Source organism: Lynx rufus, unplaced genomic scaffold (assembly GCF_022079265.1).
Source record: "Lynx rufus isolate CCGP_SWC_20201006 ecotype Redwood Valley unplaced genomic scaffold, mLynRuf1.p SCAF_3, whole genome shotgun sequence".
Lineage (NCBI taxonomy): Eukaryota > Metazoa > Chordata > Mammalia > Carnivora > Felidae > Lynx > Lynx rufus.
In genome coordinates this window covers 150,919,773-150,936,230 of record NW_025814845.1, presented here as the reverse complement: position 1 = coordinate 150,936,230, position 16,458 = coordinate 150,919,773, and the positions used below count along the sequence as shown (strand labels likewise).

Genomic DNA, 16,458 nt, shown 5'->3' with positions numbered 1-16,458 from the left:
CCATGTTGCTTCTTTTCTCTAGGTAGATATCTATCAATTTCATCCACCAGTACTAGTTTTTCCTTATGAAGCATAACAAACAAATCTGTTCCTTTTTTAGAGGACCAGTAAAACTATTTAAGTTCAAGTCAGGATTTCTCAGAATTCAGGCAGAATTTCCTAACTGCTCATTTGCTAGTTCTGTGCATAACCTGCTTTCCTGATACTTTGGTCCCCAGGGCTCATGTCTGAACACACTCTTAAAATATGGCACCCAGGCCTGAACAGACTAGTTCAAATATGGTCACCAGTGCAGAAAATAAGCAAAAAGCCTGCTTCTTTCAGCATGGAGGCACAATCATTCTGACACAGCACAAGCCTCCATGCAAGATAGCTGCCATACTACATGCTTTGGCTTATGTAAAACCGTGGTCAGGTTGCATGTCCCGGCCTCTAAGTTAATTCTCATCTAACTGCTACCAAATAGGATCTTTCCAGGATTAAATGAGGCTTTACATATCTTCACAAATTTTCATCTATTTAGTTTGGTTAAATAAAGTGTTTTCCAGCTTAGACAGATTATTTTGGATCTGTTATCAGTAGTCAAAATGGTGACGGGAATTACTGAAGTCATCAATGCCAGCAAAAAAATAAACTTAATATAGACTTAAATGTATTATTTGGCTTGTTTGTGGGCTTGGTTTAAATTTATCTCTAACTAAAAGGTTCTTCATTAGAAGATGGCTTTAGCAAATACTAGTATAGGAAAACTGCCCAGCTTTTGAATGCTAATGCCCAGATCAGGGGTGAGGAGGGGGAGGCAGTGACAGAGGTTGCAAGAAGGGGGAAACATTCAAATTTAAGAGTTTGTATTCTGGAAACAATTTATAAAACTCAACTTAATTCATGAATATAGGTAATTAAAAGGAACATTTGGAACTAAGGAGAAATATCCCTCAAGGACATTTCAAACAAAAATTAAAAAAACAAAAAACAAAAAAAGACTCTTCTTTTCCCAATGATCTTCCCTTAAGAGGTACTGAGGGCAATTTATAGAACTAATGGAATGGTCAAAAATACCTCCGTGAATTCAATTAGCTAAAAGAGAAGGGTCTGCTTGGAAGTGAGTTTTTAGATTTGACAGTCAGAAATGGGAAAGAGAGGGAATTCATGATAACTGACAAGAAAGGGACATAAACCCCAAAAGTCATGCTTTGGTTCAAAAGGCAACAGCCATCAGATTATTCAAGCAAAGTGATCATTAACTGGGGTATCCTGGGAGCATGTAAGAAATAACAAAGTTTCTAATTCAATCAGATTATAGAGGTGACTAAATACACAATTATTTTGTCAAGAGACTATGCCAGAAACACGCTGTTTAGAGAAACAAAGTAGGAATGCTGGTAACACATTCTCAATCCTTGATATGGTTTAGGAGTATTTTCTCTAGTGATAAGGCTGAATCAGGAAACAAGCTGGATAGAGGAAGGAAACTGGAAAGGTGGGGGGAGGGAAAAAATGAGAGAAGCAAAAAAAAAAAAAAAAGAGGAGTATCAGGAAGTTCAACAAGATAGGAACTAATGGAATTTGTTTTTTAGCGTCTCCAACTCCCACTTGCACACCAAGTGAGAAAAGATACATACACACACATACACACACACACACGTATCTATAACTCCTGGCAGGCACTGGCCAGCACAAGTATATGCTGTAGGTCTCAAGGGGCCCTAGCAATCTCAGTTCAATATATTCGATCATTTCTTTGTCTCCATAGAAAGTGCATACATCTCCAATTTAGGTGCACTCCAACCCAGAGTCATTGTCTTCCTATTACAAAGATGATGGGGAAAGGAAGGACTTGGAAATTAGAAATGTACAACCAACCATTCCCATACACAGCAGTTTACTAAAACGTTTCTGACTACTTGGTAGTGTGTGAGGATCTTTCACTATTTAAGCAAGTAGTTCTGAATAGCCAGATTCAGATAGGGCAACAGTGCCGCTAGATTGTCTCTGCGGCTTGAGAAAACACTGAGCACTGAGAAAGTCAGAGGGTAGTTCCTAAAGAGACAGGAAGGTTTTAATTTCTTTAAAAATACAACACAGTTAAGCCTATGAAACACTATTCCAGAGTGAAATGCAATGTCTAAAGGCCAATTTCTGGCAAATGGGATTGATTTTTAAAAACACAAAATGGCATAAGCAAACATTCATTCAATAATCCTTTCTTGAGAAACTACTAGGTGTACCAGTGGATTATGCTTGGCATAGGACTGAAAGTTAACTGATGAATATTTCCTACTCTCAGAGAAGAGACAGCTATTTATTAATTAAAACATTCCAAAAGGAAAAAAATATTTCAAATATCAACCTTGAAGCTATACAAACCATTTTTAAGATGAGAAACAAGTCCATTTTTAAAAAACAGAAGTGCAAGGAGATTTTAATTTACTGAATTCCTACCATGTGTCAAGCACTGACTCAAGGCCATGCCAGAGGCCCAGAGATGAATACAACACAAATCCTCTCTCTTTATGTAGTTTACTGTCCAGTGTGTGTGATGGATGAAAAATTCCATGTGTAAAAATACAGGAGATTGATTTCTTCATTTGATGTGTCAAGATCAGAGAGAGGATAAAAGGCATAATCGAAATTTCATCAATGTGTCCCAGACATCTTAGGTTTAGCTTAGATTGTTATTTTGATGTGGTTTTTTTTCCTACATATTATATTCAAAATAATTAAAGAATCAGATTCCTGGTCTGGCACAGTTTGCTCCTCTACATAATACAAGGCTCACTACTACTACTACCCTCACAAAGAAAATGTTCATTTTATATAATTTTTTTTAACTAGGAAGAGATTTTTTATGCACAGTCCTGGATTTTAAAAATTCCTTTTGGATCAAGGACTCCCAGGAAAATCTGATGAAAGCTCTGGACTTTATATATCCATACCTACATGTACATAAGCCCACAAACAAATTCTGCATGCAACTTAGAGGAGTTCACCAACCCACTATAATGAGTGTACCCAGAGATACTGTCCAAGGACCTCTCCTGCACTGACATGTTGCACAGAACAAACCTGTCATATAATAATGATACCACTTTATATTTATCATCACTTTACAGTTTCATGTACTTCTGACATTACTAAAGTAAAGGACTTCATCAATACATTTGGATTTAATTTTTTTTTAATTTTTTTTTTAACGTTTATTTTTATTTTTGAGACAGAGAGAGACAGAGCATGAACGGGGGAGGGGCAGAGAGAGAGGGAGACACAGAATCGGAAGCAGGCTCCAGGCTCCGAGCCATCAGCCCAGAGCCCGACGCAGGGCTCGAACTCGCGGACCACGAGATCGTGACCTGAGCTGAAGTCGGACGCTCAACCGACTGAGCCACCCAGGCGCCCCAATACATTTGGATTTTAAAGACATCAAATAATCTGATTTCTACAGGGCATTTTCTAAAGTTCCACAAGATAGAAGACATACAATCTAGCAAAAGACATAAAAGCTAGCAAGCATTAAGTGTCCAAGGTAGATCATGGAAACTACGATCAGCCCTTAAAATCTGGGTACTGATTGTTACAGATGTAAGTGGACCCAGCATGTAACTGTGAGAGATCAAATGGCTGATACATAGAACATTCAATCTTGAATCAGACAATTGTGTTGACAGCAGCAGTTGCTGAGGTTGGGGAAGGTGCAGGGAAGGGAGTTGACTACAAGTGGAGGTAGTATGAGGGAGATCTTTATGGTGAGGGAATAGTTCTGTAATTAACTGAGACAGTGGTTACAGGATCCACAAATGGGATAAAGTGGCATACACAGAACTACACACACAGACTGTATGAATGTCACTTTCCTGGTTTTCATCTTATGCTATAGTTGTACAAAATGTAATCACTGGGATAACTGGGTGAAGAGTACAAGAAACCCCTCTGAACTATCCTTGCAACTTCCTATGCATCTGTAATTATTTCCAAATAAGAAGCTTTAAAGCAAAAAGCCAAAAAAAAATCTGTTATTAATTAAGGGTTGCAGATATTTCTTGAATATAAATGTATTCAGATCATTTGATGCATATGAGAAACCAGAAAATGCACAAGTAACACAGCATCTGTGCTCCAGAAACTAAAGCTAGCTCTTTCTTTTTTTTCTTTACAGCACAAGCGGGGAAGGGGCAGAGAGCAAGGGAGAGAGAGAGAATTCCAAGCAGGCTCCTCATTGCCAACACAGAGCTGGTGGGCTCAAACTCACGAAACTGTGAGATCATGACCTGAGCTGAAACCAAAAGTCGAATGCTTAACCGACTGAGCCACTCAGGCGCCCCTGGCTGGCTCTTTCTTAATTCAGCTCCCACCAGCACAGTAAATTGTTCCCAAAGCTGGCCCAGGCATTTGTAATATGCTTCTGAACCCACCATAGTTCAATTCTGACTGAAGGCAAGGCAGTGAGGTTTTGGAAGTTAAACCATTATTTTCAGCAAAATAATAGCCAACCATTTCCCCACAAAATTATGATGACGTATTAACTGCTTATGTCTCTAACAAAATCTCAAAGAAAATTTCTGAGGCATAACTGGACTCATTTAAACATAGATTTTTTTTTTTTTTTTAATGCACAAAAGTTAATTAACATTGTGGCAGAGGGAAAAGGACAAGGACTTTGGAGTCAGAGGGACCTGGATTTAAACCCCATTTGTGCTGTGTTGGACCTTCATAACAAATCCTTCTGAGCCTTGGTTTCCTTACTGCTAAAAAGGTGATAATAATGCCTACTTCACAGAAGTGTTACAAGGATTAAATGAAATACTATCATATATGTCTCTCACAGTGTCCAGCACATACATGCTTCATAAGGTTGTAGTTTCTTTTCTATCACTACAACAGTCAGGGGTTATAGAAATCAGTAAGTCAGGCTAAGTTGTGAGAGAGACAATGTTGCCCAAGCCAGATGTGGTCAATGCCCAAGGTTCTTTAAATCCAGATGCAAAGACAAGATTACCATCAGCACCTTAACCAGAGCACCCAGGGAGGATTACTACTTCAACATTCAACACTGCCATGGTGTCTAAGATTCTTTAGGTATTTGACCTCCAGCAGCACCTTTACCTTGGCAATGCCAAATATAATTTCAGGCCAATACTGTTAGGGGGTCAAGGGAGTAAAAACAAGTGATCCTACTTCCAACTGCAAACAGGAACCAAAAGAGGTTGTATTTTCAAACAAATCTCATCAAAGGCCTCCTGCCCTTGGCTATAAGGACCGTTGTAACTAACATGGTAAGGTTTCATAGCAACAATTTATTCAGGGAAGGTACAGGTGTGCCTCAATGAGAGCCAACTCTATATATGAAAATCCACACATATCTAAAACTTAAATTTAAAAGTGATTCTGCTTTAGAGAGAAAGGCAAACCAAGAAATAGACTCTTACCTATTGAGAACAAACTGAGGGTTACCAGAGGGGAGGTAGGTGGGGGCACGGGTGAAAGAGGTGATGGAGATTAAGGAGGGCACTTGTGATAGCACCGGGTATTGTATGGAAGTGCTGACTCACTACATTGTACACCTGAAACTAATACTACACTGTACTTAATGCTAACTGGAATTTAAATAAAAACTTAAAAGTGACTCTGCTTTACAGAAATACTTCTTAGTTGGTGTCTTAAAATGTGATTAGATTTAAATACATTCCATGTTATACGCAAATACGTACAGATGTATATTAAATGTCAAATACTACCGGGGCCCAATCTACTCCTTGTACTGCATGCAGCAGAGTGTGACCAGCAGCATCGGCATCACCTGGGAGCTTCTCAGAAATGCAGACTCTTGGGCCCCACCCCACCCTCAAGAACCAGAACCTGCAGTTTAATAAAATTCCCAGACGGTCTGTGTCCAGATTAAGATTTCAGAAGCCCTGTCCTAGGCAATATTCATAATCCTAAAGTCAGAAGCTCTCCCAGATGTCACATATGACAGGGCTTCTACTAGTGGCTCTCAATCCTTACTCCCAATAATCACCTGTGTCATCTGGGTAGGCTTTATTTGATATTAAAACGATTTTTCTTCTTCTCTTTTTAATACCTATTCCTGGACCCTAACCCCAAATTAGGATTTAACTGGCCTGGGGTGGCACCCTGGCATTATCATTTTTTAAAAAGCTCCTTAGGTGACTGAGTGCAAGAGATGCTGAGAACCACTGCTACAGACCAAGTGCTGTGTCCTGATATAAAACTGCCTCAGCGAACAATCAGGATGTTCAATGCATCAACAAGAGGAGGACCGTAAGCTGGAATGAGAGATGAAGACACGCCTGGATATAAATCTTGCACAAAGCACAGGATCCTATAAGGCCGGTCTTCTCCACACCAACTGCACCAAAATAGATTTTCCCTGGGTTAGTACCAGGGAATTGTTTCCGAAGCTCCTCAAATACAGGCTCATGTCAACGTGGTCACGAATGACATCACCGTCAAAAGGCCAAGTAATACCAGACAGTGTTGAAAACCTCAAGGCACCTAACATCAGATGTCTGCCAGAGGATTAGAAACCTCTAATTGCCTTTAACAAAAAGCTTTCCTGTGCTTACCACAGAAGTTCTTTTAAAGCTCTACCAAAAGTTTCCTTCCCTGATCTGTTCAACCATAAAATTTCAAACAGAGTGCTACAAAAGACCACGGTTTCAGGCAGCAGGGAGAAAAAGGCGAGCCAAGTAATCCAAGAACGCAAAGATCCAGAAATGCCAGCACAGTAAGAATGCAGGATTGACAGAGCTGGAACAAAAAGGTTATTTTCAGGGGTCCAGGATGGACTACGGGGCCGAGGCAAAGGTGCCAGGTGTGGCCATGGGAGGGCATGGTTAGGTCAGTGCAGAGGTGATAGAACATCCTTGAGGATACTCAAATTATGGAGCATGATCAAAGGACAGTGATCAAAGAGGAAGACTCAGATAAGACAAATGCAGTCTTTAGTGAAGAAGGCAGGGGCCTGCCTGAGCCAATCCAGGTCATACAGTCACCACTGAGGGGCAGAGGGGTGACCAGAAGCAGGGCTGTCTGATGATCCTCTGCTCTTTCCAACAGCCTCTCTGGGAGCGAAACATCCAGTGTGGCCTGATGGCAGAACGCCTCCTCCCTAACGACCCACCTGCCTTTGACATGACTCAGCAGAGACCTATAAACACCGCCTCTCAGCGAGCCAACGGAGCACTGCTTCCTCAGTCCTCACTGCTAAAGGTGTAGGGGCAGAAAAGCCCTGACAAATGGAATTTAGTCCCAACCTGCAAAGGAAATCACCGAGCAAAAATTTCTAATAACTGCTTATTCTAGAGTCTTCGGAAATAATATGAAGTAACAAAAAGCTACTACCCTGGAAAAATTCGTGTCAGTCTAGAGAAATGTCAGAAAAAATTGCACCAGGGCCTTGGCTAGAAACCAATAAAGAAACCTAAGTAGGACACACCAGATTAACTGAGTAATAGTTATAGCAACCATACTGCAGATTTTTGGAGGCGATACCAATTTTAAATTTTTACTCCTATATCTCCAGAAACCCCTATTTCACAAATTCTATTTTGACATCCAAACTCAGGACTGCCTCTTACTTTGGAAATGGCACAAAAAACTCCATACTAAATTACAAAGCCCAATTTACTAATGAAGCTTATGAATTATGGGCTCATCTCATGTAGGGTACGGTGTAGTCACCCTGCTCTCACCTAGTTTTAAGACAAACACTATTGTACAATGGAGGAAATACTACATCTAAATCCCTTACAGATTCTTGGTGATGATCCTACACTTTCAAAATGTTTTTAAAAGGAAGCAGACCAGGACAGGACTATGTAGATGACATTGTGCCTCCCAAGCCATATCCCAAACAGTTATGCAGTCTGAGCAAACAAAACCGCTGCAAGCATCCTCGGATGGGAGAGACATTTTCCCCATTGAATATGTCAGCAAAGGCATTCTTCCCAGAGTTTACTCCAGTCCTCACACAAGGGAAAAGCAGGTGACACATACTCTTCTTTACAATCCTTGTATCTTCCAACTACTATTATTAAGAAGGTCACATTTAGCCTTTGAGACTTCTCACATCTTTTTTTTGGAGCTTTATCTAAAGAGTACTATCAGTAATAGATATAAATAGTTCTACGCACAGCTGAAAACCAAGCGGTGTTGAAACAGAACATATCAATTGTATGTGGCTTAATACCTCAGGAGTCTTCTTACTCTGTCTTTTCCCAAAAATGCAGTCAAGATCTGTTTTGCTCCGAGATGATAGATCCTTCCCTAGAAAAACAACACGGTGCCTTTCAGTAATACCATTCTTTCTAAAATAAGGGGCACAAATATAAACTATGAGAATCCTGAAAGCAAAATGGATTTTGGAAAAGAGACAATTTTGTAAACTACTTTCTGCCTCCCTTCACAACAACTCCTTAGTTAACAAGTAAAATCAAATAAATTTTAAAATGACTTAAAACTCAAGACAGTGTTTCACAACCAGAATCCGTGATGTTCTCTTCTTTATGGTAGAAACAATCAAAAGCGTGTAGCATGAGAGGAAAACTGAATTTCAAAGCTAGCTCTACTACTGGTATACCTTTCACTTATGATTTCTGGGTCTCTGGGTTTCCCATTTATAAAACAGATATTTTTTACTTCAAGGAGACATGAGTTACTCAGGATTATGAAATGCAGAACAAAAAATGCTGGTGGCTTTACAGCTTTTAAACACACACGAATGAGAGCATACTGTATTTGACACATAGGAGCTCAATAACTAATTGAATGAATGAGAAAAAATTTAAAAAGAATAAATGCAAACAAAAATTACTACATTAGGGTGAAAGGATTTCAGATTTTTCTCTTTAAAATGTTCTTTACTGTTATATCATCTTTAAATAAAAGGATACATAATAAGAGCAGGAAATGAAATGGCTTCTGGCAAAGCACTGTCCAAAGGACCTATGCCTCTTATTAAAAACACTAAACTCTTTAACTTAATTTCAAACCCACAAACCAACTAATTTAAAATTCACTTCTTTGGAATTTCCACTTCTACCAATAATACTCTGTGAGCAGTCAACTGAATCTCTTCCCATTTGTCAACTACATGGCAAATGCACTTTAAAATGTAACTACAACATGTAAAGTCTTGAGGCTCCGGGGGAGTTAGGCTCTAGGTTAGACACAGGAATTTTTGTTTTGAGTAGGAAGCCTAAGTTCCAATGTCATGGACCCACTGGTCTTCTTAGCTTCCTGTAGCAAACTGACTTGGCAAAGTAATGGCATGACCCAGAAAGTTCTAGTTCACTGACAATCACTGGGGCATTCAAATATGATATCGCTCAGTGACTCCATGAAATTAAAAAACAAAACACCCTTGGATTTAATGCAAAGCCAGGCGCCATAACCAGTTTCATAGGCAGCAGTACCAGATTCAATGGTCCAGTCAATACGACCTGTTTCTATCAGGAAGGACATGTTCCTTCGTGGCTCTGTGTTACTCTCTCCTTTCTTCCTGAGCTAGAAACAAAGCCCTCCTGGTTCTGATTATTAAGCAGACCCATACAACAGACCCCATAGGAAACCTACTTAAGAACAAAATGAAGCATATCCCAGACAAGAACTCAGAAAATGAACCAGAAAAGTGGGGAATAACACTGCTCATGGTGGGGATAAGTGGACAAACCCTCAGGAGGAGGTCTAGAGATCTATTCTTAGCTTTGTCATCAGCATAACCCACTTTGCACGGCAGAGCACATTCAGGGTGGCAGCTTCTATTTCAGAAAAAGGAGTTATACTTAGTTCAAAATATGTATTCGCCATCTATCCCCAACCTATCTTCTGGAATGGAACAGAAACCCTAAAAGAAATGCAAATTAAGATCTCTTTTACAGCAATTCAACTAAAAGGAATGCTGAAGGGATTAAAGAAGGCAGGGTACATGCAAGATCACAATTCTAAAACAGGATGTCAAACTATGAACACGCAGAGATTGAAAACAAATCTAAACATCAAAGGGAAAACTGCCAAGCTGGGAGAGAGAGTAAGCTGTACCAATGAAGGTGCAAGTGTTTCTAAGGTTTTGGTGACGGGTTCTTGTATCAGAAATTTTTATCCTTTAGAAAGTTCACTTAAGTAAATGTAGAAACCAGGATTGTTACAGGCCTTGCTCTGGATTTGATCTGGAAAACAAAACACAGAGAAGAATTAAGAGTCAGAGACCAATGGAAAGGGACTTAAAGATAGATCAAAATGTGAAGATGGAAGCAATACTGAAATAGTTATTAGTCAATGGTCTTGGGTGAAAAGTTTATCAACGTTACAAAATTATGGCCATTTTGGAATCAGGTAAATATATTAAAACTGAGTTTGAAAGCTTACTGGTCTCAGTTTTGAATTAAGGTTAAATCAAAACAAATACTGTTGATAAACTTAGATGTTAGAGAAAATGACAATCAAAAACTAAAAGGAAATATGTGTTCTCTGTCTGAATTTGGGTCATCTATCTATTGGTCTTCAATTGGCCATAACATTTTGAGAACCAGGAAAAACAGCTTCCAGTAGCCAAGCTGATAGAACTTAAGTCCATAAAAGGATAAACAAGTACTTTCAGAAAAGAGTACTTTATGATCTTTTTAGCTGTGTTTCTAGTAATCATGATTATTAGGTTTTCCAGTCTATCCAAGTGGCAATTTGGAAAGGAGAGAAGTTAGCACTATAGTCAGATACACTTTACAACACCAAGGAGTCCACAAGGGAAGCAAATGAAACTACAAAAAACAAACATAAGAATTGAAGAATCATAGAGATTTGGAGACTCTTACTTTAAGGGTAAAAGTCATATAGAACCCAACAAGTTCTAAGGAAAAAAATGTATTACAGCACTGTATTGTAACAAAGACTTAAAAAAAACCCTGAGTTTTCTACTCAGAGTAAAGGGGCGAGGGCAAGGAAATGCAGGTCTGAGAAATACATTTGTTAAAATTTAAAAAAACCCAAAAAACAAACAAAAAAACCACTGCAGGTGTATGTAGGAAGCTTCATTTGCTTAGAAATTTCATTTGCGTTCCCCAATAAAGGATAAAACACTGCATTCTGATTTCTGTTTTTAATGAAAATACATGGGACCGATAATAATCCTACGACCAAAGATTATGGCAACGTCACTGAAAGGGTGATGTCAGAAAACCAGGAAAACTGAAGGAATCAGAGTAGGGAATGAAAAGAAGTGAGACCCTCACAACCAATAAGACAGTCAGGATTCTGTAAAAGCCTGCCATGGCGCTATTTTATATTTAAATGGCAAAAGAATCAGAAGAGGAAACTGGATGCCCGTCACCAGCAGAGTGCGACATGGGGAGGAGGTCACCACGCCAGCAGTCCTAGAGTCTGGTGTGTCCAGGCTAGCAAGCCGGCTACCAGGACCTGTGCTGTCCGCACAGTTTCCTTGTTTAAGAAGCAAATACTGCAAACTGTCACAGGAATAAGAAGGCTGAGTAATATTACTAGGGTGAAGCTGCACAGCTTCAGTTCGTGCGACCCTTCTTCTAGCCACCGCACGATGCGGGGCAGTGGGGGGGGGGGGCAGGAGAAGCAGCGTTCTCTTGATAACTTCCCACTGCATATACTAAACACTTCAAAAATGGTTTTGTAGAATTTCACATTCTCCCTATCTTTTCCTCTCTGTAGATGAGGCCTCAACAAACATTTTTCAAATTAAAAGAAACTGCACTGAATTTAGGCTTGTTAAACAAATACAGACGAAATTAACTTTTAAGTTATATTATAAATTGTTTCAAAATAAAAGCAGAAATTTGGGACCAGAAAAAGGAATAATTATGTATTAGAACTAAAATGATATAGCCAGTATTTAGGCAACAGTATATTTTACAGTGCTATTCACTACTGGAATCTCACTGAAGTCAAATTTTTATCTTCACTCTTCAAACCAAGCTATGTAAAATGCCATTTTCCCATGATTTGGTCTCTGGACCACACATGGGAGTTACAACATGAATCACCCTCATCAAATAAGCAAATTAGTTACTGCGGGGCATACCCGCAGGCTAAAATGATTATCATTTAATATGCTGAACAATCAAAAGTTCCATAACATGGGTCATATCTGAAAAGTCATAAAATGGAACCTACTTTAGAACTTTATAATGACTGAGAAATCTTTCCTCATTTTACCTACTTATTTTTCAATAGGCTTCATGCCTAGCATGGAGCCCAATATGGGGCCCAAACACACAACCTTGAGATCAAGACCTGAGCTGAGATCAAGAGTCAGACGCTTAACCAACTGAGCCACTCAGGCACCCCTGAAATCTTTCCTTATTTTTAAGACAGGAAACTGAGTCTGAAAGAAGGTAAGTGCTTAAGTGATGTGAGAGACTAATGGCAGAACCCAAGTTTCCTGTTGATCTAAGAACATCCACCTTAGAGTGTTATGCTAAGTGAAAAAAGCCATACAGAGAAAGACAGATACCATATGTTTTCACTCTTATGTGGATCCTGAGAAACTTAACAGAAACCTATGGGGGAGGGGTAGGAGAAAAGAAAAAAAAAAAAAGAGGTTAGAGTGGGAGAGAGCCAAAGCATAAGAGACTCTTAAAAACTGAGAACAAACTGAGGTTGATGGGGGGGTTGGGGGAGGGGGGTGGTGAGAGGGAGGGGAGGGTGGGTGATGGGTATTGAGGAGGGCATCTTTTGGAATGAGCACTGGGTGTTGTATGGAAACAATGTGACAATACATTTCATATATTGAAAAAAAAAAAAAAGAACATCCACCTTAGAGAAAACTGAGGGTTTATCATTCGTAACCAGGGACAATTGTTCTACAAGAAAAGATTTATTAAATGAAAGAACTTTAGAACCTGCTTTCACTGTGGATTGTTAAGATGAGTAGTAAATAATTATTTTCTTCACCACCTGGATTTCTGCCTCCTTTTCCCACCTTTTCCACTTATTCTCAATCTGCATTTCCTGTATCTTCCCACTCAATCTCTGCTTCCTTTCTGACAATATATCTTGAAAGGATATATCTTTTCCCTGTATACCAATGCCCTCTTTCTCCCCAGGCAAGGCTAATAAATCAGCAAACCTCATTCAGAGAAAACGAAGGCACAACACATCAAGCAGGCCGACAGGGTCACCTGGCAAGGAAGTGGCTTAACTAGAAATAGAAAGCAGATACTCCCAGCATCCATTAGATTAAAGCAGATTAAAGAGGTTTATCCCAGCTTCAGCAAACACTTCGGGTGAAATCATGCATGTAGTTAGATACTAAAGGAAAACTAGATTTGCAAAAGTGAAAGCTTCAAAGGCCGACATGCCATCTAAAAAGTTACAGGCCACTTTTCATGAATTTGCTCAGCATCTTTCTGTGATATGTCTCTTTTTTCCTATAGGTTATAATGAAAAAAGGAGGGATATTTAACGACTGGTTATAAAGTGGCAATTTAGCCTCTTCTCAGAAAGACTGAGGAGGTAACAGGGACTGTTCTTGTTCCAGAACAGAAGTGGAGTGGAGAGAAACCCCAATCAGAAACCACAGAGGACAACAACAAAGAAGGTTCTAAACTGAAAGAAGAGGGGAAGACATGAAGAGCCATACAAACCACAGCAGCTGGAAGAGGGAAAGGGGAAGTGCCTGTTTCTCTTTGTACATGTTCCCGAAGCTATTCAGCTCCCGACTCCATTAAACTCTGCCACGGGCTCTCACTTAAACCAAAACCAAACCCAAACCTTTGGGGTTTTGACCCAAGCGAGAACCATTAATTGCCAAGAGGAATGGGAATTCCAGCTCCTACTGCTGTTGAGGCAAGTTCTAGGAATTAGGGAATTCTCAATCATGCCAACTAGACTAAACCAAAGAGATGTGTGCTTCCTGGCATATAAAGATAGAAAGGTACATCCCATCTCCCATAGAAAGGCCATCATATGGTGACTAGATAGCACAACAGGATTATCATCACATTTATACTTGAAATATAGTATGTAACAAATAAGCTTTTGTGCCTGGAAAGTGTACTTAATGCATAATATTATTCTATGGGAAAACATCTGGGGGAATTGAGGAGTTCAAGTTAAATTGTTTCTTACCAATACAAGACTGCCACCTGGTGGTTACACAGGACAACTGCACTTGTAATTGGCGGCGTTTACTGGGAAGGGAGTAGGGAGGCGGTGATGGAAGAAGATGGGATTCACTACCCAGTTCTCAAATGTGTTTTCTAATGCTACTTTGCCATGACCATGGAATGCCTAAGTTAACACTCCATTCAATGAAGAAATGGTGTGAAATAATATAAATCAGTTTAGGAGGGAGATTTCTCATACTGGAGATCTCAAGATAGAACACAATTCTGTAAATTGGAATAATTTAAGAGTTATTCAATACCAACATTAGACTTCAAAAACTAGAAATTGTAAGTAAAAATGCTGAGCAATAAATTAAAATTATTTTCTGACTTAGTGACGTAAAGTCACTTTTCTCTTTTACATAGCAAGTTGACTTCTGCTTCCAGCTTTGCCAAAGGACTTGCATGTAATCTAAAACCGAATGTGGGGCCCTACCTCAGAGCTAACGGATCTGCAATTTAACAAGATCTCCAGGTGACTCACAATAAATGCTGAAACTTTAGCACTGCTGTACATCAAGCCAGGCAGGCCACCCATACTTGTCCATTCTGCACATAAAACAAGAAGTAATGTTGGAGAGAGCTAAAAATGCTTTAAGAAACCTGGTATGAACATGGGGATTTCAACAACAAATAAAGAAATGCTTAATTTTACCTTTTGTGAATTTCATATAATGAACACGGTTTTTGGAGATCTTGGACTTTTCTTCAAGGCTGAAAGTTTTCTTTTCTTTGTTGTCTGAGGAGTCTTTAAAAAAAAAAAAGAAAGAAAGAAAGAAAAGCATTAAACTCTCCGAAACCCATCCCCTCATTCATTCTCTTACCATGACATGGTCTTTTTTAAATAAAATCTTTAGAAGCCCTATTATTTAATACTGAGCTCTACTCATAGGATTAGAAACACTCTCCTTAAACTGTGTACTGTGGATCAGGTAAGGCTATTCACATGAAATTTATAAAATCCTCAAGGAAGAGAAATGAAAACTTGTGTTCACACAAAAGCCTACAAACGAATGTTATAACAGTCTTATTTATGATTGTAAAATACTGGAAATAACCCAAATTCCTTCAATGGGCGAATGGCTAAGCAAATTCTGGTACATCTTTACGCTGAAATGTTACTCGGCAATAAAAAGGAATCAAGCTATGGATACATGCAACAACCTCGTGCCTGTGAAAAAGGTGGACCTACACACTATATGTTCCATTTAGAGAACGTTGTCAAAATGACAAAACTATAGAGCCAGAGAACACATTCATGGTTTCCAGGGGTCAGGGATGAATGGGGAGTGCTGGAGGATGGAGGGGTGGAAGGTGGGTGTGCATGCAAAAAGGCAGCATGAGGCAGCTCTTCTGTGGTAATGAGACAATCCTGTATCTTAACTTGGTGATGATTACATGAATTTATACACACGATAAAATTCCACACAACTTACACATACACACATACACACACGCATGCGCGCACAAATGAAGGCTAAAAAAAATGATGAAAACTTAATAAGGTCTATGGTCTGATTAACAGTCCACACAAGTGTCAATTTCCTGGTTTCAATGTTACGCTGTTGCTATATTAGATGTCACCCCTGGGAAAAAGTGGGTGAATGATACTCAGGACTCTTCGTAGTACTATTTTTGCAATTTTCTATATGTTTATAATTGTTTCAAAATAAAAAATTCTTTTAAAAATTGAATAAAGGTAAGAGGTTAAATGATAATCAAAAACCAGATCAGAGATGACAGAGTGTGAAGGAGCAGAGCTAGCACTGAGCCATAGCCTCAAATACCAGATTTCACTAGAGACTTACCTTAAGGACAAAACAAAAACACAAACAAATTGAGGAAGACACTCAGGTTTATTCTTTTGATAAAAAAGGAAAATGTGAGCCAGAAAGTACCTTGCCTAAAATGTCAGAGCAAGTACAACTGGGGTTAGAGTCAATTATAGTCAATTAGTTAACTAGCTGCCTGTATTCCCTCACCTTTATCTATGTGTCAAGGTCAGGCAGCAGAGTACAACAGAAACAGAACACCACAGGTAGAAAAGAGCCTGAATTTTCCATAAAGAAATACAGATATGAGGTTAGAGAAAGTGGGGGAAAGGAAAATTTTGCCTTAGTACTGGAGCAAAACCAGCACACGTCCACTGACTATGTTATAGGAGTTAGCTGTAATCCCTCCTAGAAATCAGCAATTTTAAAAACAAAGTGTGAATTACATAGTAAGGCTCCAAAGGATGTATAGATATCTCAAGGTTTCAGACTATGCTTAGCATGGGTTAATCATATCAGCAACCCAAAACATTTTCTCC

General features: G+C 39.1%; 1 protein-coding gene across 1 annotated transcript in view; it reads right to left on the bottom strand.

Annotated features, from left to right (window-relative positions):
• PINX1 (PIN2 (TERF1) interacting telomerase inhibitor 1) overlaps positions 1–16,458 on the bottom strand; it is an 87,164-nt gene that overhangs the window by 48,410 nt on the left and 22,296 nt on the right. The window contains exons 5-6 of the mRNA XM_047092226.1: positions 14,803–14,895; positions 8,207–8,283 (exon numbers count right to left, since the gene is read on the bottom strand). Of these exons, the coding sequence (XP_046948182.1) occupies positions 8,207–8,283; positions 14,803–14,895 (170 nt within the window). The remainder of the gene's footprint in view (positions 1–8,206; positions 8,284–14,802; positions 14,896–16,458) is intronic.